Below are 25,418 nucleotides of genomic sequence, written 5' to 3'. Positions count from 1 at the left end.
ATCCCACAAACCTTTACTAGAGCCCACTCTCTGTGGGACTCCAAATCCTAGGGCTCCCAAGTCCCTGAAGAGGGTTCTACCCCTTGTCCTAGTGAGCAGCTCCAGTGGGTGGCTCAAGGAGTACATACATAGGCATTTCAAAACTGGCTTTAAATACTGATCAGGGCGCAATGCAAAGGGACTGGGGTGAGAGCTTGTTACATATGAGTGGGGGCTGGGGTGCCTGAGAGAGAAGGGACCCGTCCATCCGGGCAGCTGGGGTGCCCCACCCCCAACCTGGGATAAGGGAACAGAGTAGAGGCCCTCTCTGGAGGGTCCCAGGGCCACCTGGGAGCCAGCCCTCCCTTCCGAGGTAGATCATCGCGGAGGGAACCAAGGAGGAGCTCCCACGGTGGCGATGACAGGCGGTCACTTCCTCAGTGGTATTGCTGATAGCTGGGGTAGCCTGGGGCCGGGGTACCCTCCTTAGGGGGCAGCTGGCTGGGGTCCTCCAGGAATGGCGGTGCTGCAGTGGGGAGAATTAGATAAAGGTGAGTGGAGGAGGCAAGGCAGAGCATTTCCCACCTCTCCCTGGCCAGCTTCACCAGGAACTCACCATTGCGGAACTGCTGGGCGGTGTAGCGAGTGAGGAGGATGCCAACACCCTCGATGAGGGCCAACAGAATGCCTCCCATCATTGCTGAGCCCACCATGGCCAATGGGCCACCTGGAGGAATGAGGAGGCACGGGGAGACGGGTGAGAGCAGGCAGAATAGGGTGGAAGGGGCTGGGGCCTGGGGATGGGGCACTCACTGCGGGCAGCCAGCACAGCCCCGGTCAATGCTCCACTGGTGATGGAGTTCCAGGGATCTTCCTTGCCCCGCAGCCGCACCAGACCGCAGTCGATGGTGGAGAACAGGCCCCCCCACACTGCGAAGCTACCTGTTGGGGGACCATGGCCTAATTAGTGTTTGTGGAGAATCCCCAGAATATACGGCTCAGGGTCCAGGGACTCCCAAGGCCTGAACGCTCTGGCAAAGAACGGGGAGAAAAACCCAGAGGCAAAGGCAGATGGCAAACTCCTAGGGGAGAGCCCCCATCTGTCTCTGTGGTAGCTCCTTCAATCTGCCTGTAATTGCCATCGGCACTCCCTTCACCTTCATAGGGGGCTGACAAGTGTTTACGGGTCGATTCATCTGCTTCTATATGGCTTTTTTTCTTGGCCTCCCCATGCACTCATTCCTCTCAGTTCTCGGACCAGGGATTGAACCCGGGTGACGGCAATGAAAGCCCGGAATCCTAACCACCAGGCCACCAGGGAACTCCCTTCTATATGGCTTTTAACAGAGCAACTTTGATTTTCGTAACTACCACACAGAATTGGAATTCTGACCTTGGTTTCAGGGAGAAGGAAAGGGGTTAGCAAAGCCAGTTAACAATACAATAGTTAAAATGTTTACTCAAGTCTTACTGTGTGCCAGGACCTGATCTATGCACTGCATGTTACTTGACTTCTGAAAATTTATATTAGTTAATACTATCAAAGCGCTTAACAGAGCAACCAGCACTTAGTAAGTACTACCTAAGTTACATAAATTACAGAACTTACTGCTTTGTCATCCCCATGTTGCAGATGAGGTTCAGAGAGGTTAAGCCACTAGCCCAAGGTCACACAGCAGGGAAGAGCCAGGTCCTGGATTTAAACTCCAGAACTCACCCGTATGAAATTGTTGGGAAACGTCACTCCCCCAGGAAGTCCCAGGCAGAGTTGGGACTAGAATCTGGACCCCCAACTTGCAGTCTAGACTCAAAGGAGCAACTACCTCAACTCTGTTATCACATGTCTCCCCAAACCTCTCACCTCCAATCTGAGGGGCTCGGATCCTCACAGCATTGACACTGCCTCTCATTCGGTGCCGAATTCCCTGGAGGAAAGTGAGGAGGAAGGAAATCAGAGCCCAGTTGAGGCCACTGGCAGACAAGGTTTCTAGCTTTTAAGAGAGGGATGGGGGCAGGAAACCTGGAGGAGTAGCAGGGGTAGAGATGTGGGGAAGTGGCCAAGAACTAGGGGGCTGGGGAGCACCCCAATATAGGTGCTCTCAGAGCTGGGATGAGAAATCATTCATTCATTCATTACTTAGCACCTATGTGCCAGGCACCGTGCTGTATGCAGGGATACAGCAGTAAACAAGGTAGACCTGGCCCCTACCCTCTCAGAGCTCACATTATAGTCGGGGAGACGGATCCTAAATAAGGGTACAGATAAGGTAGCTTCAGACAGAAATAAGAACCCTAGAGGAAATAGGATAAAGAGCTATGACAGTGGCTGAAGGGTCAGGAAAGACCTCTTTAAGGAGGGGGGCATTTATGCCGAGACCTTGAGGATGAGAGGGAGAAACCTGGACAAAGATCCAGGAAAGAGAGCTCCAGGAGATGAGGGGAGGGACAGGGCTAGACAGAAACTGCAGAGACCTTGACAAATGCATGGCATTTAAAGTCATTACATTTGATGAGGTCTCCCAGGAAGGGGAGGGGGGTTGTCAGGGAGAGGGAGAGAGAGAGAGAGAGAGAGAGAGAGAGAGAGAGAGAGAAGGAATCGATTACGTTAAATTAAAAGCATTTTCTCAGCTTTAAGGCTGTCCTCCTCCTGCCAGTTAAACTCCCGTCACTTCCCTCTATCCAGGCTTCCAACCCAGAATCTGCCTCTAGGTAAAATCTGACTGGCTTTGCACACACACATTTAGGTTTTGGTGATGACCCTTTTGACACCACAGCATTTCCACAGAGGAGCTCCAGTTGGGTTGGGGGGTGAGGGGCAGAGATCATGTTTGCAGTTCCCCCAAACTTCCAGATCCTGGAGCCAGGCCTGGCATATAGTAGGTGAGCAGGCACCAGAATGAATAAGTGCATGTGACTGGCAGCTCCAAGCAGTTTTCAGAACAGTGTCCCATGTGGGCAGGGCAGGACCCCCGCACCACCCAGGGAAGGCCAGGACTCACGACAGGGGCATTGCGGAAGCCCTTAATGGCCTGGAAGACTCCACCGCCGATAACACCCATAGTGAAGGCGCCACCGCAATCATCCACAATTCGCCATGGGCTGCAAGCGGGAAGGGGAGGATGGGGTTAATGTGAGCCCTCCCTCTTGCCGTGTCACAAGGACTCTTTCCAACTGGGAGAAACTAAGTCACCCAAGTGGGAAGCAGAATTTCAGATAATAGATTACTCTCCCCCTCATTTAAGCAAGAAGTAGTGCGAAGGAGGGAAAATAGTAGTCGTCTTTGCCCTGTGCGCCCCTCCCCTTCGCAGCCAACCAAGGAATCAACCGCTTTACTACTATCAATGATTAAATGAATTGATAACAAGCAAAGAGTTGGCAAGTTTAAATAAGCGCTACAGAAGTGTTAAGCTAGCACTGTTACTAAAGCAGAACGGGCTCGCACCCCCTTTTCCCACAATGAGCACGTCCAACCAAGCTACGCCCTCTTTTTTTTTTTTTTAACCCGTACAACTGGGAAAAACCAAGCGCAGACCGGGGGGATGATCCAGCACCGCTCAACACCGCACCACCCCCTCGGCTTTAATGGATTTGGCCAGTGTGTCTTTTCGTTAACAAAGAGAGACTGGGTGGTACGAAGGCAAGGGAAACGTGGAGTGGTTCGTCCTTGCACCGCACCTTCTCCTTTAGGCACACAGTTGTGGCCCCTCTTAACGGAGCCCGAGTAGGAGGAAGCAAGTGGAGGGGAGCAGAAGGAGACAACAAACGTCTAAGAGTCTCCCGAGTCTGGGACGTGGCGCTGTGTGGCCAGTGCCTCCCCCGCCCGCCTCCCACCGCTGGCCGTGGCGCCCCAGCAACAGTCCCGAGGCCAGCGCCCCTCGCCGTACCAAGGCTCCCGAGCGTACTCCTCCATGGCGCCGACGTCCGGCCACGCAGTCTGACACCGGCCGGGCCACACCCCCACCGTAAATGCTCACAGGCGACCGAGCGTTCCACCTATTCCAGGGCAATGATTGGGTCGTTTTGCCAGAGGTCAGACCAAGGCGCACTCTCATTGGCCAGCAAGGTTTGCGTCTTTTGTTCGCTGCAGCCTGAGCGTGGTGCAGTTTCCTTCAGGCTCAGAGAGAGGACTTTGATCTGGGCTTTGGGAGAAGAGAGTCGTGTAGACGAGAGAGAGAGACGGCCAGGCCATCAGCTTTCCATTACCCGCGTGACTGTATTGGTAATGTCGGGGTGGGCGCATTTTTTGGAGCTGGAGGTGTTGCACTCTGCTCCCCCATCCCAGCGCTTTGGTTCCTTCCACCCAGTAGTCTTCGGGGGAAGTTGGGTGAGCCCATTTCTGGGGCGCGGTCCTGGAGCACCCGGCCCGGGAGAGGAGGATTGTTGAGAGTTTTGGTGATATTGCCATTTATCCCTTACACCTTTTAGCGTAGGGTCTGTCGCCCAGCTCCTAGTGTAGGTGGGTAGGTGGGGGTCCAGATGAGTACTTGCTGGGGGGGAGGCGCTTGGTTACAAGATCAGATTCAGTCCTCATCTGAGGTGTTTTTTGGTCTGTCTGTTCTTCCCTAGGTCTGTCTGCTATCCGCTATGCCGCTGCCCGTTGCGCTGCAGACCCGCTTGGCCAAGAGAGGCATTCTCAAACATCTGGAGCCCGGTGAGAGAGCTAAGAGCAAGCAGATAGGCCTACCATGTGGCAGGCTTGACAGGCACTTTGTTGTTGATACTGCCACTTGATACCTAGCATGGACCTACTTCGCACCAAGCAGTGGGGTGGCAGGCATTTCATTGTTAACAATGCGTATTCCTGACACCCATTCCTACCGTATGAGGAGGCGGGTGGGGACGGGGAATAGACATTTCATCCTTAATAATACTGGCAGCTGACGTGTATTTTGGGGTCTTCTATATCCCAAGTTTAATCCATCCATCAATCCCTGGAAGTGGTTACAAATTATCTAATAGTAAGGATAGTAACAGTTGACAGAAGCTGACATCTACCGCAGCCTCCTGTGGGCCAAGCACAGTGGCAGGATGCTAATACTTTGTTCTTTACCATACTAGTAGATAACATTATTTTAGACCTACTGTGGAGCCAGGCACTGTGCTGGTGATATGTACCTTACTGTTCACGGTATCAATAGCTGACATGTATTTTGGGTCTACTTAAGTGTCTGTCATACACATTATGGTAAACAGTATATAAAATAATGATAGGATCTATCATTTAGGCCTACTGTGCTGCTGTTGCTAGTATTTCTACCTTATTGGAAATAATAGCAAAAGCTGGCATCTAGTTTGGGCTAAGGTGTTCCAGGTACTGGAAAGCTCATCTTATTTTCACTTTATTGATAAGTGACATCTATTACAAGCCTGTTGTGTGCCAAGCACAGATCTTTGGTTAATAATACTGATAATGATCATTGATATGACATTTACTTTAAGGCTGTTGGTACCAGGCCCCGTGCTGATTGTATATATCTTACTAACAATACCGATGATTATAGCTGACATCTATTTTGGGCCTGTTGTGTGACAAGCACTCTGCTGTTGCTGACATATACATTTCATTGTTAGCTATATCCATAGGTGAAATCTGTTATAGACGTATGGAGGTCCAGGTACTCATACACCTTTTTTATTCTGTTGATAGTAACTGACGACAGTTGTAGGCCTCAGGAACTGAATAGATTCAGAGAAGCGTTTGGATAAATCCCTTGCTATCCAAACTTGCTAGTCAATATACTGGAGTCAGAAACCTCATATTTGCCAAGCTTGGGAGCTGAACAGATTTGGACATATTTTTAGATAAACCCCTTGCTGTTGAAACTAATTTTATCCAAATAGATTTGGATAGTATGGTATCACATACTATCTGAACTCAGGAACTGAATAAATATGGATACATGTTTTTTCAATGAATCCCTGTCTAAAGTCTGAAACCAGATAAGTTCAGGTAACATTATGTCATATCTGAACCCAGAAACAGAACAGATTTGGGTAAATTTTTTGGTAAATCCTGATATTCAGATACTTGGATTTGGAATGTGAACAGTATTTTTTAGGGCACTTGAGACCTGGCACACACACGTGGTCCATGTGAATGTGAGTGTGTCTCCTCAGGCCCTGAGTGCAGGGTGGGGGATCCCTCTGGTCCTTACTGCTGTCCTCCTTCCCTCCTTGTCCTGCCAGAGCCAGAGGAAGAGATCATTGCCGAGGACTATGATGATGATCCAGTGGACTATGAGGCTACCCGGTTGGAGGGCCTGCCACCAAGCTGGTACAAGGTGTTTGACCCTTCCTGGTGAGTCTGGGGATGCAGGGGCGTGGGCTGGGGGTAAATGGGGGCCACAAGGGAAGAGATCTGGGGGTCCTCCCTGTAGGGTCCTGGCATGGGGCAGGTACAGGCAGAGATTGGGGAGACAAGAGTTGAGGCTACAAGGAGAGGATATCCGTGCTGACATTCCTTCCCTCCCTCCCTCCCTTCCACTGCCCTGCAGCGGGCTCCCTTACTACTGGAATGCAGACACAGACCTCGTGTCCTGGCTGTCCCCACATGATCCCAACTCCATTGTTTCCAAATCTGCCAAGAAGCTCAGGAGCAGTAATGCAGGTGAGTTGGCAGATACAAGGGTGCCGCAGGTGTTCTAGCAGTTCTCCAAGAGGGATCAGGTAAAAGACCAGGGCAGGTAAGACCAGGCAGACCCAGCCCCAGGCAAAGGAGGCTGTTGAAGGCAGAGGCTGCTGGGTCCTGAGGTGGGAGGAGGAAGGTCACAAGGCTTTTGAGTCACCAGATGCTGAGGAGAAGTTGGATCGGAGCCATGAGAAATCGGACCGGGGCCACGAGAAATCGGACCGAGGTCACGAGAAGTCAGATCGCGGCCATGAGAAGTCAGAACGGAGCCACGAGAAGTCTGACAGAGACCGGGAGCGTGGTTATGACAAGGTGGAGAGAGAGAGAGAGCGGGACAGGGATCGCGACCGGGACCGCGGGTATGACAAGGTGGACCGGGAAGAGGGCAAAGAACGGCGCCACCATCGCCGGGAGGATCTGGCTCCCTACCCCAAGAACAAGAAGGGTAAGCTGGGGTGAGGCAAGGGGGGCACCAGGGGGGCACAGTGTAAGGAAGCCCTCTCTTGGCTTCACGCGAGTGCCTGAGCCTGGGGCCTGGCAGCCTCAGGCTCCATTTCTTCCGGGGATGGGAGAGCTCGGTGATCCGGGACTCCTTGTGCCCCCCGTCGAAGACCCCACTCTGCCACCTACTTCCACAGTGGCAAGCCGGAAGGATGAAGAATTAGACCCCATGGACCCCAGCTCGTACTCAGATGCACCCCGGTAATTGACCACCCCTCAAGAGCCCTTCCTTTTTCCTCTTGACTCACTGCACCGCTGACCGTTCCTTTCTTCCTGTCTCCTTTCCCCCTTTGTCAGTTGTGGGTGGGAGGTGCCTGCCACAGTACACATATTATACATTCCCGCCCCCACCCCTTGTCACCCCCAGGGGCACGTGGTCAACAGGACTCCCCAAGCGGAATGAGGCCAAGACGGGTGCAGACACGACAGCAGCCGGGCCCCTCTTCCAGCAGCGCCCTTACCCATCCCCGGGGGCTGTGCTCCGGGCCAATGCCGAGGCCTCCCGAACCAAGCAACAGGACTGAACCTTCCCCACCCCGGCCCGCCCTGGGGTTTTGAATAAAAGCTTTTCGGTGAATCATGCCCATGAGACCTGAGTGCTTCCTTCTCTCACACTTTTGAGACTTCCCAACCCAAGCCAGCAAGATGCAAAACACGTTTTATTTACAAAAACTCACCTAAGAAATAGTGTACGGGTAGCAGGGGCATGGGGGTGGTTGGGTCCTGTCTGGGCCAGAGTTTAGTCATGTCAGCCCTGCGTGGGAGAGGGGGTGTGGGGACAGGGGGTTCGGTGTCTACCCCTCCCAATACTGATCAGAGCGTTTGGTCCTGGCTGGACCAGGGCAAGAAGGGAGAGCGAGGCCAGGCCAGCGTCTTCAATCCCAGCGGCTAGGAACCCTTCACCTTGGTGAGCAACCTGTGGTGGGAACGGGGAGGAAAGAAAAACACAGAAAGCTGGGGTGGGCTGGCAGGTGGACGTCCTGAGCAAGCGAGGATGACTAGTGAGGCTGGTAGTCCCCAGGGTTAGTAACAGAGCCCGTGTGGAGAGAGCGGGTCCCCTGGGTCAGAGAGCTACACGTGGACTAAATAAATACAGTATCTTTATTTGGCATTGGGTATCCTGACATTTGTTCATTACAGTTCCTTAACAAAACAACCCAAAAAATCAGAACAAATTAATCAAAAATAAAGATCCAACGGCCCCATGTACATACAGCAAAGACAGCCCAGGCACTGTGCACACGCACGCGCGCGCGCGCACACACACACACACACACCCCCATATACACCCTGGGAGACAGTTAAGGGGTCAATAAGCTTTGGGGAGTGCAGGGGGCAGGTTCCACATTTCAACAATTTAAAGACACCCCTCCCCATGAAGTAAGGGTGCCTCATACAGCCAGTGGGGTATCACGAGTGTGGCTGGCAGCTTTATTTTTCCTCTCAGGATCTATCTTAGAAAATAACCCTGCATCCAGCAACGGATGGTGTCTTAGATTGCATGAGATCAGGCCACTTCAAGGACCTCCCTTCTCCATTTTTCCCACACCCTGGATCATTCATCTGATTACACCACAAACCCCCAAATCACAAACAAATGGCCCCTACTGCACCCTCCCCTTGAATGGGCTGATGCAAAACTCTCAGCTGTCGCCCCCCTTCCTCTCTCCCTGGGTGCTCACAAGAGGCCCATTTTCAAGTCCCTGTGTTAGGGAAGCTGCCCCAAGGCCACAAAAAGAGCTACTAATATGATCCAGTGTGGTTGTCAGGGAGGAGAGAAGGCCTCAAGCTATCAGAATCAGAACCCCACACGTAGGCATCAGTCATTACTAAAGAGCTGTAGGATTTTTGTCCAATTTGTCCCTACAAAGGTGGAGGGATTGCTGGGAGGGACTCTCCCAGGCATGAGACACAGGACGCCTCTGGCTGAGGGGGGCAGACAAAAAAAGCCTTGAATGACAACACCCCCAACCCGGTCCCCAAAGGGGTTAGACTGAGACAGAGGAGGCAGCTCTAAAAACCCCTGGCTACAAGGAAGGGTTCACGGGATGCCCTGCCCTAGTCCCACAAGCTTCCAGAAGTCTCGACAACCTGGAAGAAAAGACCCTTCCAACCCCAGGGGAGCCAGGCCCTGGTGGCAACTTGGGTCCTGCAGATGCCCAACACCCTCCACCCAGTGTCCCTCCCTGTCTCCCCCCACCACCACCGCCAGCCCTCACTTCACCAGCACTGACTTTGGCAGAAGGGGCTCCGTGCTGACGTCTCCACGGTGGGAAGACAGCTGCGGTGGCGGTGGCTGCCCCGGAGGCTGCTGGCGAGTGCAGGGCCCAGAGGTGGAGGCAGACGCGGAAGCTATGGCTTTGGCTGCACCTCGGGGCAGGCTGTAGAGGTAGACGGCACCGATGACCAGCCCTGCGCCAAGGGCAAACAAAGGGTCCACGTGGAAGCCAAAGAGGCGGATGGAGGCAACAGTGGACAGCACAATGGACAAGGAGGTGGCAAAGCCCTTGAGGATATTGTCGGCATACTTGACGACAACAGCCACCAGTAGCCCGCCGAAGGCCTGGTTGAGCACCACGCCCCAGACAGCAGGCGTGTACCCGAAAAAGAAGCCGCGGTGGGCTACAGCAGTGCCCTCGGTCCACCAGAGCCCCACCAGGCCCAGGGCTGTGCCGAAGAGGCCCAGCTGCAGGTTGCGCAGCCACACGGAGCCTGAGCTGCCTTTGAGGATCTTCTCAAAGTAGACACCTGCAAATCCCGAGGACAGACAGGACGCCACGACAGCTGCTAGGCCCACCCCAGGGTTCTGATCCAGAGGCCGCGGGCCCCCACCGCCGGCTTGCTGTGCCTGGACAATGGCGACTCCGGTGAAGAGGAGCAGCAGGGAGGCCCACTGCAACCGGGAAAGGCTGCGGTTCAGCATAAGCACGGAGAACAGTGCCGTGGTCAGGATCTTCAACTGGTACGTCACCTGCGAGTGGCATGTGGAAGACACTGAGGGCTGCTCCCGACCCCCAACACGTACATGTCGGGGACGGCACCCACTGTGGGCCCCCAGGCACAATGGAGGGACAGGGTGGGGTAGATAACCATAAAAACAGCAAAAATATCCAGCCACTGGCCACTGACTGAGATGCGGCTAAGTAGCTCTGAGGTGCCTCCCAGAAAGTACACAGGAGGATGGCTGTGCAAGAACGTCCTGGGCCACACCCAAGTCCACATCCCAACCCCATGTCCTAGCTGTGTGACGAGGGACAAAGCACTTGCCCTGTCTTGAGCCCTGACATACCATCTGTAAATACAATTGATGTATGTGAAGCACCTCACACAGCAGGTAATGAATGAATGGTAAACATCCTGATGAGGGAGGTCTTGATAAGGATGTGTTGATACAAATGAATCAGCCATGAAATGACGTCAGTAAACATTTACATAGAGCTTACTATGTGCCAGGTGTGGGTCTAAGCACTTCACATGAATTCATTTAATCCTCACATATGAAGTGTGTTATTGTAATGTCCAATTTAAAGATGAGATGGAGAGGTTACGTGACTTGCCCAATATCACACAGCTGGAAAGTAGAGCTGGGATTTGAATCCAGGCTCTTTAACCATCTTAAAGGTTGCTTGTAAATAGCCTAAAGCTTATCCATCACCAACCAAGGGCTCTTCCCAGATATTACTTCTTTTAATCATCTCAGTGAGTAGCTACTATTACCATTTCCATTCCCAGTTCTCACAGATGAAGAAACCGAGGTTGAGGAAGATCCAAGGACATTCTGGAGGAAACACAGCCCCTGCTCTCTGCAGCCCTCCCTCCCCAACATCCTATATCCCCCACCCCAGCCAGTTCCTGGGCTTGGGGCTCACCTGGAAAGTGGCAGCTGGCAGGTTGGAGATGGCAACATACTGGAGGTTATTCTGCAAGGTGTAGATGAGAGAGGGCACTGCGAGCTTGAGTGTGTCCACATACTGCACCAGGACAGCCTCGTGGAGGAAAAGAACCAGGTGCTTCACGTTACCTAGGTGGAGGGAGGAGAGCCCTGTTTAGCACTGAGTTCCAAAGATGGGGATCCTCTAAAGGACAGGACTGGGCCTGGTCCTGTGTCTCCCCACCACACTCTGACTCCCTGAGGGCTAGAATGAGGTCTGCGCTCTCGGTTTCTCTACAGTACAACCATGTCTCCAGCAAGCCTTTCGGATACTCAGTCTGAGAATCACAGACCATATTTCACTCATCTTAGAGCCCACCTCCCTGGCACAAAGCCCCGGGGCAAGCACTCAGTACAGTTTGTGCAATGAAATAATCAGCACTAACTAGGAACTTGTGAAAGTAGAAGCTCCAGGAGTGTGGGTGGAAGGCTGTTTACCAAGCAGAGGGAAAGTTTTAGACTCAGCTTTTATTTATTTTATTTTTTTTTTTTTAAGATTTTTTTGATGTGGACCATTTTTAAAGTCTTTATTGAATTTGTTACAATATTGCTTCTGTTTTACATTTTGGTTTTTTGGCCGCGAGGCATGTGGGATCTTAGCTCCCTGACCAGGGATCGAATGAACCCACACCCCCTGCATTGGAAGGCGAAGTCTTAACTACTGGACTGCCAGGGAAGTCCCTTAGACTCAACTTTTAGACTTTTTCTAGTTCCTTCGTAGCCTGAGAGCTGCCTGAGGGCAGGGGCCATCTTCCACTTGGCCGCCTCCTTCTGTCAGCCCCCCACACACCAAGCATTTGCCCCTGTCACATGGAAGAATGCAGGCTTGACTCTAAAGCAGAAAGTCTGGTTGGGACCTGCTCCAATCAGTAAATGAGAATACTTTCCTATATAATAAGACCTTTGCAAATCTCACCCCACTTTTTTGCAGTTCATCTTCTAAGACTCATCTGAGTGTCCCTCCTCAGGGAAAACCCCACAACCACTGCACAAGGTTACTGCAGGAACTCCTGCTGATGCTCATTCACAAAACCCTGCCCTTGCCCTTCATGGCATTAATCCCAGGAGTAATTATCAATCTCTAACCCTTTACCCAAATTCCCTGGGCCCAGGGGTTTGGGTGTTCAAAAATGTCCAGGTGTTAGAAAGGTAACACAGCATATATGCTATATATTTCACATAACACACACCAGGTATACGGGGCTGCACACCGTAATCAAGCACATTCATATTTCTGCAGTGACCCGTGACACATTCACACCAAATGAGAAAACTAAAAAAAAATAAAACGGGGGGGGGGGTTGATGAAATTATAGATAAGAAATGAAAGCTGTGATTAACCTGTAGCTATTTGTTTCTCCCCATCTAAAATATCAGCCCCCTGAGGGCAAGATGCACGTCTGCATCGCTAACATGTCCACCTCCACAGCCAGAACACGGCCTGCCACAGTGTTCACTCGAACCGTCTCAGAATCAATCTAGAACAGAGCAGATGAGTTCCTAATGAGTGCTAATGGTGCTAATGAGTGGGTGAGAATGCTTTCTTCAGTGTAAATACCTAGGGCAGAGCCGCATGCGAGGCCTCTATAGAGAAATGACTGGGCAACATTTTAAAGAAGAAGGCCTTTGGGGAGCTGTTTAAATTAGTAAATAAATTCAACTTATAGGAAATATAGAGGACAGAAGAACATGTTAAATGAGACCACTGGGAGGCACTCAGCAAAATCCAGGCTACCCAAAGTCTACAAGACAAACAACCTTATGTCTTCGAGAACAGAGAAAAAAAAACAGTTGGAGGGGAACCTAGAGGCTAGCTGACCTAGAAGACACCAACCAATTACAAAGCACTGACTTTATATAAACCTGATTCAAACACAGTTTTTAAAACTTTTATGACATTTGAGAAATCATTACGAATTTAAACACTGACTGGATATTTGATTATTTTATTAACTTAAAAAATTATTGTTAATTTTTGGATGTACGATTTCTAGCAGTCATGACTGATTGAAGTCATTATTTTAAATGTACCGAAATATTTACCCAAGATAATAAGAGGGAATTTACTTCAAAATAATACTTCATGTGGGACATACTTCAATAGAACAAGGTGCAGGAGTAGGTAAACAGACACATAGATTGGTAGTGAGTGGATAATCACTGATGCTGTTTAATGGCAGAGTGGCCAGGAGTTGATCGTTGTTGAATCTCGGTGATGGGATGTGGATATTTTACCATTTTATTATTTTCTCTGATTTTGTGTTTGAAATTCTCCATAATGAAAAGTTAGAGAGAAATCAATAAATCATCATGTAAGGGTCACCTGCTACCTTATGGGCACAGACTGTCTCATTCCTTCAGTGTCTACTGGCCAGCTCCTGGGGAGTTAGGGGTATAAACATGTGGATGCAGCTACTCATAGCTGGAGGTACAAGGCAGCCAAGCCGCACTTACACAGTCCCCAGGCATTTTCATAGACACAGAGATACTCCCCCAACCAAATCCTCCACGTGGGAGCGGGTACGCGCGCGCGCGCGCGCACACGCGCACACACACACACACACACACACACACACTGCCACCCACCGACTCCAATGCAGCCCCCTCCCTGCAGCCCCCCTCCCTGGCTCATACCCCTCTTCTGTGCGAAGAGCAGCAGCAGGCAAGTGAGACCTTTGAGCACTTCAGCCATGACCACAGCAGTGGTGGCAAAGAAGCGGTCCCCAGGCAATGTGCGGGCATAGCGGATGCTGAGGATGAGGGAGGCATTCTGGACCACCAGCACAGCTAGGGATATGTATTTGAGGCGCCGGCGAGCTGTGGGGAATGGAAGGAGTAAGGGGGAAGAAGGGGTCAAAAGCTGCTGTGGCATAACCACACTACCACCCTCCCCTCTCCTTTCTCGACCAGGATCCTCCTAGCCACCGCTACTTCCTCCTTCTGCCTGCCTATCCTGACCCAACGTGAGTCCCATCCCTGCCAGCTTCCACTGCCTCAGCCACAGGCAGGAAGAGCCAGAAAGGGAGAAGTGGGCCTCGCCCTGTCCAGCCCATACCTGGAATCCTTGCTGAGGTGTCAGGAAATGGGTGGGGCAGGTCCTGGACACCCACCTCAGCCCTCTCTCTCCCTCCCCTGAGTGAGAAGCAACCCTGCCCTGGGCAGAATATCAACTGTATCCTCGACATTTATTGAGTGCTTACTGCGTGCCTATCACTGGGATAAGGGATTTATATGGATCACCTCAACAGACCCCTACATGGCTCTGATCTCTGAAGGAACTATCAGTGTTCCCATTTTATGGATGAACAACCAAAGATGTATATGAAATGATGGTTCTATTTAGTGAAGGATTGTCTTATGTGAAAAATGATACCCTAATACAAGGAATGAGACCACTGTATAAGGCATGTCCATCCCCTGAGGAACTTTCTCTCATCTAAATTATTCCATTCCCTTACACTCAGAATGGTCTCTCCAACCCCTCCCGCCTATGATGACTGATTCCCCCCTGCCCCAGAATGGTCTAACAAATATAAGAAATGATTCCCTCACTGTCCAAAGGACTGAACCCCATGTAGTAAATGGTTCCTCCACTAAGAATGGTCTGGGTCCCTTAACGATATAAGGAAATATTTCCCTATACACCAATCATCCTCCCACCACCGCATACCCCCACCTCCAGCCAAGGAATTACCCCTTGTCCTGCTCACACTCACAGTGAACTCTCCCCATTATAAGGAGTGGCCTGGCACCCTCAGAACGTCCTTTCTCCGCCATATAAGGAAGGCCCCTCCCACTGCAACATACAATGAACTATCTCCATCAGGAAGGGACCCCCAGAACGGTCTTCTCCCCATATAGTGGACATCCCTATCCTCAAAACATTCTAAGTCATATAAGGAAGAACCCGCCCCACCCTAACTCACAATACCCCTGTCCCTTTACAAGGAAGAAACCACTACTCTCAGAACAGCCCCTCCCTTCTGTAAGGAAGAACTCTCCCGCTCTCAGAATGGTCTCTCCCTTGTATAAGGACGGACCCCCACACACACTCAGAATGGTCTTAGTGGTCTTAGCCTCCCCAAAAGGAAACACCCGCCTCCAACTCAGAATGGTCTCTACTCCCCATTTGCAGAAGGGACCTCCCCATCACCCTCAGAATGGTCTCTTCCCCGCCCCCAAAACACACGTCCTCCTCCCACCCCCCACTCCCCACACATAGGTGGTCCGTACGGGATGCTCCCTCTCGCCTCAGTGAGGAACCTTTCTGACCCCCCAGCGATCCCGCCCCCCGGCCCGCCACCGACTGCTCAGCCACAGCCTGTCTCACCCGCAGTCGCGGTCCCAGGCTCCAACGCCCCTGCGGAGACCGCCCCTGGCCCGGCCGCCGCGGGGGAACCCCCGGACCCCACCGCTGCCATGTTGGCATCTGCCTGGCCCGTCCCCTCGGCAACAGTAGGCCACTTCCGTGTCTGTTACTTCCGGTTCCGGGACCCCAGGGTGGGGATGGGGCGAGCGAGAAGCTGCCCAGAGCGGTGACTCTCCCCGTTCGCTCCTGAACGCTAGTTTAAGAGTGGCCTCAGGATTTCCAAATTCCGTTGGGATCCGGAGACAGGGCACGCAGCCGGCTCAGTCTCCCGCCGTCTTTACAGAGCCTCTTTAGCCTACTCCCATGACTAAACCCGCCCTCATCTTCTTTGACCCCGCTTTCCATATCGCCCGCCCATTCTGTCTCCTCGTCTCTTTGGTTCCGCTGTCCGTCTCCTGTCTCGGCTCTTTATTGCCACCTTCTGATGGCACCGCCCTTTCTGCATCAAAACTCCTGGGTCCTTCCGGGTTGGACTGAAGTTCTTTCCCCTTCTGCCGGCGAGGCCAACCCCCGCCCCCTGGAGTGACAGAGGGCTCCTGGGAGGGAAGTGAGACTTTGAGGGAGCAGGGCAGGTGAGGGTCAGGCAGGTAAGCGAGCAGATAAAGGCAGGGCAGTTGAGGATACACTAGTGAAATGGCACAGGAGAGTTCAGGCTGAGAAGGGAGGACAAGTGAGTCACCATTAAGAATAGAAAAGTGAGAAGGGGGTAGGTAAGCCAGCAGGTGAGAGGTTTACAGCTTAGTTGTTTTTTTTTTTTTTGCGGTACGCGGACCTCTCACTGTTGTGGCCTCTCCCGTTGCGGAGCACAGGCTCCGGACGCGCAGGCCCAGCGGCCATGGCTCACGGGTCCAGCCGCTCCGCGGCATGTGGGATCTCCCCGGACCGGGGCACGAACCCGTGTCCCCCGCATCGGCAGGCGGACTCTCAACCACTGCGCCACCAGGGAAGCCCCGTTTTTTGTTTTTTGCCACGCTGCCTGGCTTGCATGATCTGAGTTCCTCGACCAGGGATTGAACCCGGGCCACCTCAGTTAGGACTAGCACCTAGTCCTAACCACTGGACCGCCAGGAAATTCCCTAGATTAGCTGTTGAAAGCAGGGCAAGAGAAGGTACAGCTGAGGTCGGGACAAGTGCAACTATGATAGAATAGGGCAGGGCAGGTAAGTCAAGAGTTGAGGAAGTTGAAGTGAGCGGGATGAACAGGTAAGAAGACAAGGAAGAGGTGAAAAAGGTAGGGGCAAAACAGGTGACTCCACCTTGGAGGTTATTAGAAAACAAGGGCGGGCTAGGAAGATTCCTGTCAGCGCTCCACCCCCGCCCTGCCCTCACCAAGCCCCAGAAAGGGCTTTTCTTCTCCCATGGGGAAGGTATTTCCTCCCCTGGGGTTGGGGGAAAGGAGTTTTTTCTGCCTCTGAGCTGACCATCTTTGATTTGGGAATGTGTCCCATACATCTTCAATGTCTACGGTATCTCCAAAGCAGCCCTTCTGCACATACGGGGTGCTACGTAAGAGCTGAGGGGGAAATCAAGTTTTTCTTTCACCTTAAATGAACCCATAAAAGACCTTCAGGATGGCACCACAAGACTGAGGCTTCCCGTGGGCAGAGAGGTCCAATCCATCTCCCTCTTGGCTCAGCATTCAGTAGATGCTCCACGAATGCCTCACCACATCTACAAATGGCCAGTCGCTTCTGATTCTATTACGTTTATTAAATAGTGGGTTTCCACACATGGCTTTTTAAATAATCCAGGCGGGGGAGAAGGAAGAGGAAGATACAGTTGGAGCTCTCCTTCCCCAATACATAAGTATTTACATTTCAGCAACTGGACAACCCTGGCTCAGGAGGCAACAAGAACCCAAAAAAGGTGGAGGGTGGGGCCCTAGGAGAACAAACAACAAGATTTATTTCCCCCAACCCATCCCCCCAAAACCATCCACCCCATCCTAGTGGACTCTAGTAGTGTCCATCTCCCATCCCCTCCCAAATCATGAAAGTGGGGTTTCTCCTCACCAGAATAAGAGCACTTGGGATAAAAGAGTAGGGTCCCCTCACACACACACACACACACACACACACACACAAAAGCCCTGGGACAACAATAGGGCTTACCTCCCCCAGAATAAACAACCCTGGGCTGAGGTAGGCAAGCAGCTTGACTGAATATGGGACCCTAGGCTAGGGGAAAGTGTCCCTTTGCTAAACTAAGAGCCGCTGGAGGATTGGAAGGAAAGCACCCTTGCCCAAGTCAGAGCATTTCAACTAAATTTGTGTGGTGGTAGCAGGAGGTGCCAGTGTAGGGGCTACTGCTCATCAGAATAAGAGCCCTGGAGGCTCAGAATGTAAGTAATTTCAACCAAATAAACACCCTTAACAAAACAAGAAGCAAAGAAGGACCCCCTCCAGAATAACAGAGCATACGTTCTGGGAGGAAGGCTCCTTAGCAGGATTGGGATGGGGACTAGGTAAACTTGGCTTATGTCTTCTGACCCCTGATCCCCAATCTCTGACCCTAGTAACACTGGATTTTTAATGACCTGTAAAACCAGATCAACAGATGTCCATCTATCCCTGTGGCGTGGCCATGGGATGGCTATTCCAACTAATGGGGGCCCTGGCCAGGACTAGGGCAGTAGGGACCAGGCCAAAGGGGTGGAACTCCCTTTGGGAGTGTTGAGGGATGCATCCTCGGCTGGTATCTGCATCCAGGGGTCCAGCAGGATCTCCTCCAGTGTGGGTCGGGCAGAGGGTTTGGGGGCCAGGCACCGGCGGATTAGGGCACAACAGTCTGCAGATGAGAAGCACACAGGAGATTAGCAGTGAGTTGGGGGCACCAATCCCTGGGAGGGATGAAGTTTGGTGGGCTAGGGCAGGTGGGGCCTCACCTGGGGAGACGTGGGCAGGGAAGTGGAGCTCAGCCTCCAGAATCTCCTGGTCTCTCTCAAAGGGAATGTCCCCACATACCATGTCATAGAGGAGGATACCCAGTGACCAGACAGTGGCTGGGAGTGCGTGGTACTGGTGACGAGAGATCCACTCCGGGGGGCTGTACACCCTTGTCCCTGCACATAAGCCACAGGTTAGACCATTCTCTGATAATGCCCTTCTCCCATCCCACCCTCCCCAGGAAGTATGGTTGCTTCACTGGAATTAAGAGAACTCACTGTATGAGCAGGGTCCCCTCACCAGAATAGAAGCTCAATGGAATAAAAGCACTTAAAAGGTACAGTAGGACCTCCTTACCAGAAAAAGAAGACTCAGGATAATAGCAGGATCCCCCCATCAGAATAAGAGCCCAGAACAAGATCAGGGCACTGTCAGAAGATGGACTTATTAGAGGGCGAGGCTTGAAAGCCCCTAATATTGAAATTCAAGAACCTTATAAAGGTGTACTATAGATCAAGGGTTACAGGATATCCCGGCACTGGAGGTCAAATGTCAAGAGGCCAAAAAGATAAAAGGTGAAAACTCCCCCCGCCCCCAGAGATTTAGGGAAGCCTTACCATCAAAGTCAGTGTAGGGTTCATCATGAAGCAGGGCGCCAGAACCAAAATCAATGAGTTTGGCACAGCCCCAGCGGAGGTCCATCAGGATGTTCTCATCCTTGATGTCACGATGGACAACTCCACGGGCGTGGCAGTGCCGAACAGCTGCCACTACCTGGGCAAAGAGACAGCGGCTTCGGCCTTCACCCAACGGGCCCTGCTCTGTGATGTAGTCAAAGAGATCCTGGGCAGGCAGAGGCCGCTCAAGGACCAGCATGAAGCCCTCTGGTGTCTCGAACCAGTCAAGCAGGCGGATCACACCAGGGTGTCCACCACCTGCACCCACCTTCCATAGCAGTGCCACTTCCAGTGGGCATGTGACTGAGTCTGACTGGGCGGGGGGAGCAGGGAGAGAAAAGAGAATACAGACATCAGGCTAGCAGCTTTGAGGCTGACTTCTCGCCTGAACTTAAATCATAGCTCCTCAGCCTCCTGACTGTGTGACCTTGAGCAACCTGCTTCCTTCCCTGGGCCTCAGTTCTCTCATCTTAAGGGCTTAAAACTCACACAGCCATTGGGAAGGCGATTCAAGCTTAAGGCTATGGGGTGGGGAGGGATAAATTGGGAGATTGGGATTGACATGTGAACACTACTATATGTAAAACAGATAACTAGTAAGGACCTACTGTATAGCACAGGGAGCTCTATTCAATACTCTGTAATGACCTATATTGGGAAAGAATCTAAAAAAAGTAGAAGTGGATATATGTATATTTATAACTGATTCACTTTGCTGTACAGCAGAAACTAACACAACATTGTGAATCAACTATATTCCAATAAAAATTAATTTTAAAAAAGCCAAAGCCTTTGCACATCTGGCATGTAATAGGAGCTCAGTTCTTTTTTTTTTTTTTTTTGGGCTGTGCCGCTTGCAGGATCCTAGTTCCCCAACCAGGGACTGAACCTGGGCCACAGCAGTGAAAGTGCCGAATCTCAACCACTGGACCACCAGGGAATTAATTCCCTCAGGAAATGTTTGAGGAATAAATGAAGGTGGTTATTTGAAGGCCTTAACAAAAGGCCTTCAGCAGAGGCAACTGATAAACACTATTACGTAGTAATTTATCTGTTTTGTCCACTGACATCTGTAAAGAGACTAGAATAGTACCTTACACACAGTGTTGCTTGATAAATGTTCCTTAAATAGATAAAAGCACTTTATAGCATAGAATCTGACACAGTTAGCACTCAATAAATACTATTATTGTGTGACGGTTTGTCTGCTTTGTTCATTGCCATAGCTCAAACACTAGAACAATGCTTGGTAACAGGGCAGAGCTCAATACATAGTTGTTAAATAGGTGAAAGCAACTAGTAGAAAAGGACTAGCACAAAAAGAGCTCTCAATAAATGTAATATTTTGCCAAGTGCCTAGAATTGTACCTGGCACGTTCTAGGTGCTAATATACAGTTGTTAAGTGGCTAAAAGTGATTAACTGCAAAGGAACTGGCACAAAGTAAGAACTCAATAGTGTCATTATGTGATATTTTGTCACTGTCACCAAGCATCTAGAACCGTGTTGAATGAAAGTACTTAGTGGAACTTGGAACACAGTAAGCTTTTATGATGAAGCAAAGTCTGAGGCATACAGTCGGTGCTCAATAAAAGGCATACGTGTTACTGCTCACAAAACCCGCCCCACTCTCGAAGCCCTGCGCGGGCACACGGACTGCCAGAAGCAGCCTTCCTGCCTGAGCTAGGGCCCTCTGCCGGCCAGTGCACTGACTTGCACAGCCGCAGACAGGTTTTCTCACGGTGATGAAAATTCCGCTACTGCGCAGGCGCACCTTCTCCCTCTGGGTCCCACAGCCTGCTCAGGCGCAGTTTCCCCAGAGCCCGCCAGGGAGCGCTCCCGCCCCTACAACTTGCCCAGACCCGCCCTGTTGTCCATTAGCGCTCTAAGGCAGAAGAGAAGCAGCCACCGTCACCATGGCAACCAATGACCTCTGCCCCTCTTTCCTCACCAGCATGCCCTGCGGGCAGCCCCTGAGGCAACGTTTGGAGGCTGAGAAAGGAGGGTGGGAGGGGAGAATCCAGGGCTCTAGGGGAACTGGGGTGAGTCAGAACTGTATGGAGGTATGGATATCACCACAGAGGAGTAAACATGGGCTGGTAGGAGTGTTCTTCTCACCGTTACAGGGCCCAAGGAGTTATACAAACCATAGAAAGGCGAAATCCATCGTCAGAGATGGCGTCGCCAGGTCAAAAAGGACTGCAAAGATACTCACCCAGGGGGACCAGCCCAGCACGCGATTCCGGGGGATCACTTTGATGGCCACCTGAAGAAGCGGGCTGAGATGAGGGGGCCAGCACATGACCCTCAGACCTCTCCCGGTCTGGACCCTCACCCTAGTCTTTCTGGTCCCAACCAACCACTCCACACCACAACCCCAAATGAGCTGGAGCTTCTCCCCTGCCCTCCAAGTCTCCAAAACCAAGTACACCTCTCCCACCATCTTTGGCCCTGGGCTCTTCCTTCTCAAGGCTTCAGGACCCCTCACTCCACGTGACGAGTTCTGAATTTCCTAACGCCCCAAGCCCTCGATCTTCCCATCCAGCCCCAGGACACCCCAACCCTGTAGGGGTGGTCCTGGTCCTCACGGCTCCACCCTGGACACCTGCCTCCAAAATCCCAAAAATCTCAACTCTAGGTCCCCACCTTCCCACATATTTACACCTCTCCTGGATCGCAAGGTCTAGAGTCCTCACGACCCCCCACTCTCCAGTCTCACTCCCTGGACTTCCAGAATCCTTGCCCTGAAACACCCCCTTCCCCCACATACCCACCTGGACCGCCACACACACACAGGCGCGCGCGCGCGCACTCAGACACCCTCAGCAAACCGGATCCCGGCCCTCAAGACCCTACCACTCGCACACTGTAGGCTCATTCCCTGCTCAATTAGCATCCCAGCCCCGGGGCTCCCGCCGCTGCCACACACACACCTGGCCCTCCCAAGACCCTCGTGGTGGATACCTGGAGTCGGTCTGTGACGCGATGTCCTGCGAAGACGGTGCCAAAGCCCCCCTTACCCAGGAGGGGGCCGAGTCGGTACTCGGCCTCGAACGCTTCCCGGTCCTTGCCTCCTACGCAGGCGGAGGCGAGGAAGTCAGGGTGGCGGCGTGCTGAGGCCGGCCGCGACCCTCTCCCCCTCCCCCCGCGCCGCCCTCAACCACTTCAGCCCGCCCGGCCTGGTCGCGCGGTAGGCGAGTCTCTCACCTGGCGGCGGCGTGGGGGTCATGGGGGCCACCGGGAGCCCCTGAAGAGGCTTAGTCAACATGGAGGAGGAGCTGCGTAGATTGAGTCCGTTGAGCCCGCAAGGCGTGGACGCCCGGGGTAGCGAGGCCGGGAAACCAGGACTGAGGGGCACCAGGGTGGAAGGTAAGGAAACTGGTGGCCCAGAAGAGCCGGCAACAGGCGCAACGCTAAAATTCGCCGCGCGCGCCAGCCCCGACGCTACTGAGGCAGGGCACGAGCTTCCCGAGAGAGTCGCCCCGGGCGACGGCCCCGCCCACTTGGCTTTGATCAATCCGGACGCAGCACCTGCTGTACCCCAGCCAATCGGAGCCAGCCCTTATTTGCATGCCACCCTCAACGTTTCAAGTACCCCGTTATGCAAATAACATGCCCGGATCTTCCGCGGGGGCGGGGTCTGCATGCAAATGAGGGGGCGCGTGCGAAGAGGAAACTGGTTTTGGGAATCCCTTTTGCAGCAAGCGCGTTTGTTTTGGTTGTTGCGCGGAGTTGTTTTTATATGTGTCTGTATGTGAATATATAAACTTAACAAAAAACTGCACCGCCTCCTTTCCTAGGAAGTTGGTCGGCCGCCGCTGCCTCGAGATTAGCGCGGAGATAACGCCAGGCCCTCTAAGGGTTCTAAGAATCCCGGCCTGTGGTTATCCAGGACCCTGTCTCCGGAAGGGTGCTCCTCAAACCAGGACCAGAGCCCTCTAAGCGCCCGGCGGCCTCCGCCCGGAAACTGAAGCCGGGGATCCTGGAAGAACCTGTTCAGCCGTCAGGGAGGGCTAACCTCCCTGACAACCACCTCAGGGGAAGCGCTGGTCCAAGGCACCGTTCCCATGCCCGGAGGCCACGGCCTGTGGGGTGTTTGTGGAACCCTTAACGTAGACAGACCTGGCTTGACCCAGCCATGAACCCAGTCAGCAGGTCTAGAATCTGGAATGGCGAGGGGGGTGGGGTTCTTGGGGGTGGGAGCAAGCCAGAGTGGTGGTGGCTTGGGCTGTGCTTCTGGATGAGAGAGAGAGGGGCTACGAGGGCTCAGGGAGGTGGTAAAATACCCTCAGTCACCAATTTGGGAAAAATAGGCCTCATGCTGCAGGCGGACAGACATGCACTCCAAAGACACACACACAGAAGCACCATGTGAGAAATACACATACGGCCAGACACATTCACATGAACTTGTCCTAGACACACATGTACATATGTACTGTCACACAGAGGCTGAAATCTACTGTCAGGCAGGCATGCTGCCAGAAAATTATGTCCCCGAATGACACCAGAGATGCACTGTTACAGAAAGGCACTCCAGATAGATTCACATAGACCTACACTGCCATGTGACAAAGACACAGAAATGTCCTGTCAGACATACCACCAGAACTTGTCACAAAGATACTGGCACCATCAGACATACAGTGTCACAGAAAGACTTGTACTGTCCCAGAAATGAGACCCAGAGTCTGTCACAGGAAGACACACAGATGCTCAAGACACACATGCACTGCTCCAAAGGCAGACATATACTTATGTGATAGAGCCACAGATAGGCAGTGTCACAAAAACAGACATGGATTGACCCAGTCACAGACACACACACACACCAGCAGACATGCAGTGTTGTCACTGAAACTGTCCAGAAATAGCTACCCAGAATCTGTCACAGGAATACAAACGGACATCCACCCTATCAGAAAGAAACCACAGATGCACTGTCACAGACAGACCCACACAGACATGCACTTGTCTCAGAAACAGACACAAACTGTCACAGATGGAGTCCCACACTCAGTCACCATCTGACACACCTGGAAATAAGCCCTTGTCGTACACACTAGAGAAAGACACTGTGAGATGCACATAGAGACTTGGACTCACCACAGTCTCACACACACACACAAACACCCAAAAAGCAAATACACACATGTACTCTCCCTTATTCATCCAACATTTATTAGGGGTCTACTGTAAGCCTGCAAGGCCCTAGAGGGGGTGCAGATATTAAGAGATACACAGAAAAGTCAGGCATCATAGCCCTTGCCCAGGAAGGTGATAGTACAGTTACTGGGAAAGGAGTAAAGACATATTTGTAGATAGAAGTGAGAATGTGGACGGGGTCACACAGGACTTCTCAGGAGACCCTCTACCCATCTTGAAAGACAAGGTTGGAGGCTTGGGACAGAGGAAAGGCAAATTCCAGGCAGAGGCCAAGGAAAACTGGACAGAGCGGCAAGATGAAGTAGGCAGGCGCCAAATGGTGCAGAAATTTCAACATTAGGGTAATAAATAATACCTGCTAACATTTGAGCTCTCAGAATGTGGCAGGCACTGCGCCGTCGTACATTATGTTGACCGTATACACTCTCTCAATGCTCACAACCAGAGAGAGCATGAGGTAGTAGACATTAATCACCCCTGTCCTACACATGGGACACTTGAAACTCAGAGAGACTGTGATTTGACCAAGGCCACATAGTTAGAAAAAGCCGAGGTTTCAAACCAACTCTCCAACATATGTGCTTAACCAGTGGATTCCACAGAGACACCCTGCAGACAGCCACACCCTCACCTGCAGAACTGGACACACATCCTTCCACAAGGGCCCCATTATTGCGGGACATCAAAGACAACTGACAAAACCTGAGGGCCAGCCATCCTTCTCTGCCTTGGCTTTACCTAGTCTAGGAAGGGAAAGGACAGACGTGTCAAGAGAACTGGGGAACATGAGCAAAAAAAGGTTTAGCTATTCCTCGGTTTCTAAAACCAAGTGTGGGGGGGTCCCCTCTGGTCACTTCCACTAAACTCATGTTGCTATGAAGCAACCGTTGTGGCTGACCAAAGCATTTCCTAATCAAACAATCACAAGGAAAGAGCAAACATATTGGGGCGAGAGGCAGGCAGAGAAGTTGGAGGTTCAGTCCCTGCCTTTAAGCTCACAGTTCTCTGCTCCCATCACACCCCAGGAAATAGAGTGGGCAGGCTACATCCTGTGCCAATACTGAGGCAAGGGCGATGGGCAAAGACAGAGCTTTCTTGGTGGTAACAGGTCCAAAAGCTGGTTTAGTAACCAGTGAATCAAATATGAACAAACTCTGGGCCCCCAGAAAGACCCCAATGGAGAGCATATGGCCCTTAGAGGTCAAGCCAAAAGGTCTGTGCCATCACCGCCTCATCAGAGGCTCACCCACCCCCTGTCCCACACAGAACAGAGGCGCTCAGGG

General features: G+C 52.1%; 4 protein-coding genes across 10 annotated transcripts; 1 reads left to right on the top strand and 3 right to left on the bottom strand.

Annotated features, from left to right (window-relative positions):
• Positions 1–131: 131 nt before the first annotated feature.
• On the bottom strand, positions 132–4,031 carry TIMM17B (translocase of inner mitochondrial membrane 17B; the record flags this gene model as incomplete). Of its 2 annotated transcripts, XM_081222075.1 has the most annotated exons (6): positions 132–505; positions 596–706; positions 793–921; positions 1,841–1,904; positions 2,979–3,078; positions 3,864–3,961. In XM_081222075.1, the coding sequence occupies 6 exons, from the start codon at positions 3,887–3,889 to the stop codon at positions 417–419; spliced, it is 519 nt and encodes a 172-aa protein (XP_081078201.1). In that variant the 3' UTR covers positions 132–416. The 2 variants fall into 2 exon arrangements, with proteins under 2 accessions (XP_081078201.1, XP_081078200.1); XM_081222074.1 differs by lacking the exon at positions 2,979–3,078 and having other exon boundaries at positions 3,864–4,031.
• On the top strand, positions 3,945–7,690 carry PQBP1 (polyglutamine binding protein 1). 3 transcript variants are annotated; one of them, XM_081222071.1, is made up of 7 exons: positions 3,945–4,042; positions 4,546–4,630; positions 6,166–6,277; positions 6,474–6,586; positions 6,768–7,052; positions 7,246–7,309; positions 7,476–7,690. In XM_081222071.1, exons 1-7 carry the CDS (start codon positions 3,986–3,988, stop codon positions 7,630–7,632), a joined length of 873 nt encoding a protein of 290 aa, XP_081078197.1. In that variant the 5' UTR covers positions 3,945–3,985; the 3' UTR covers positions 7,633–7,690. The 3 variants fall into 3 exon arrangements, with proteins under 3 accessions (XP_081078197.1, XP_081078198.1, XP_081078199.1); XM_081222072.1 differs by lacking the exon at positions 3,945–4,042 and adding an exon at positions 4,063–4,198; XM_081222073.1 differs by lacking the exon at positions 3,945–4,042 and adding an exon at positions 4,336–4,435.
• A 59-nt stretch (positions 7,691–7,749) lies between these two features.
• On the bottom strand, positions 7,750–15,929 carry SLC35A2 (solute carrier family 35 member A2; the record flags this gene model as incomplete). Of its 4 annotated transcripts, none has more annotated exons than XM_081221756.1 (5): positions 15,370–15,929; positions 13,674–13,856; positions 10,978–11,129; positions 9,343–9,489; positions 7,750–8,024 (listed from the first exon to the last, which is right to left on the bottom strand). In XM_081221756.1, the coding sequence occupies exons 1-5, from the start codon at positions 15,458–15,460 to the stop codon at positions 7,857–7,859; spliced, it is 741 nt and encodes a 246-aa protein (XP_081077882.1). In that variant the 5' UTR covers positions 15,461–15,929. The 4 variants fall into 4 exon arrangements, with proteins under 4 accessions (XP_081077882.1, XP_081077880.1, XP_081077879.1 ...); XM_081221753.1 differs by having other exon boundaries at positions 7,877–8,024; positions 9,343–10,079; positions 15,370–15,921; XM_081221755.1 differs by lacking the exon at positions 7,750–8,024 and adding an exon at positions 8,191–8,251 and having other exon boundaries at positions 9,343–10,079; positions 15,370–15,923.
• Positions 15,930–17,741: 1,812 nt separating this feature from the next.
• PIM2 (Pim-2 proto-oncogene, serine/threonine kinase) lies at positions 17,742–22,345 on the bottom strand. Its single transcript, XM_081222033.1, has 6 exons — positions 22,177–22,345; positions 21,934–22,043; positions 21,185–21,235; positions 18,911–19,283; positions 18,293–18,469; positions 17,742–18,195 (listed from the first exon to the last, which is right to left on the bottom strand). Exons 1-6 carry the CDS (start codon positions 22,235–22,237, stop codon positions 18,032–18,034), a joined length of 936 nt encoding a protein of 311 aa, XP_081078159.1. The 5' UTR covers positions 22,238–22,345; the 3' UTR covers positions 17,742–18,031.
• Between the last annotated feature and the right edge of the window lie 3,073 nt (positions 22,346–25,418).

The sequence above is a fragment of the Mesoplodon bidens genome (assembly GCF_964165515.1).
Source record: "Mesoplodon bidens genome assembly, chromosome: X".
NCBI lineage: Eukaryota > Metazoa > Chordata > Mammalia > Artiodactyla > Ziphiidae > Mesoplodon > Mesoplodon bidens.
The sequence above is the reverse complement of the archived record's forward strand: the minus strand, read 5'-3'. Positions and strand labels throughout refer to the sequence as shown.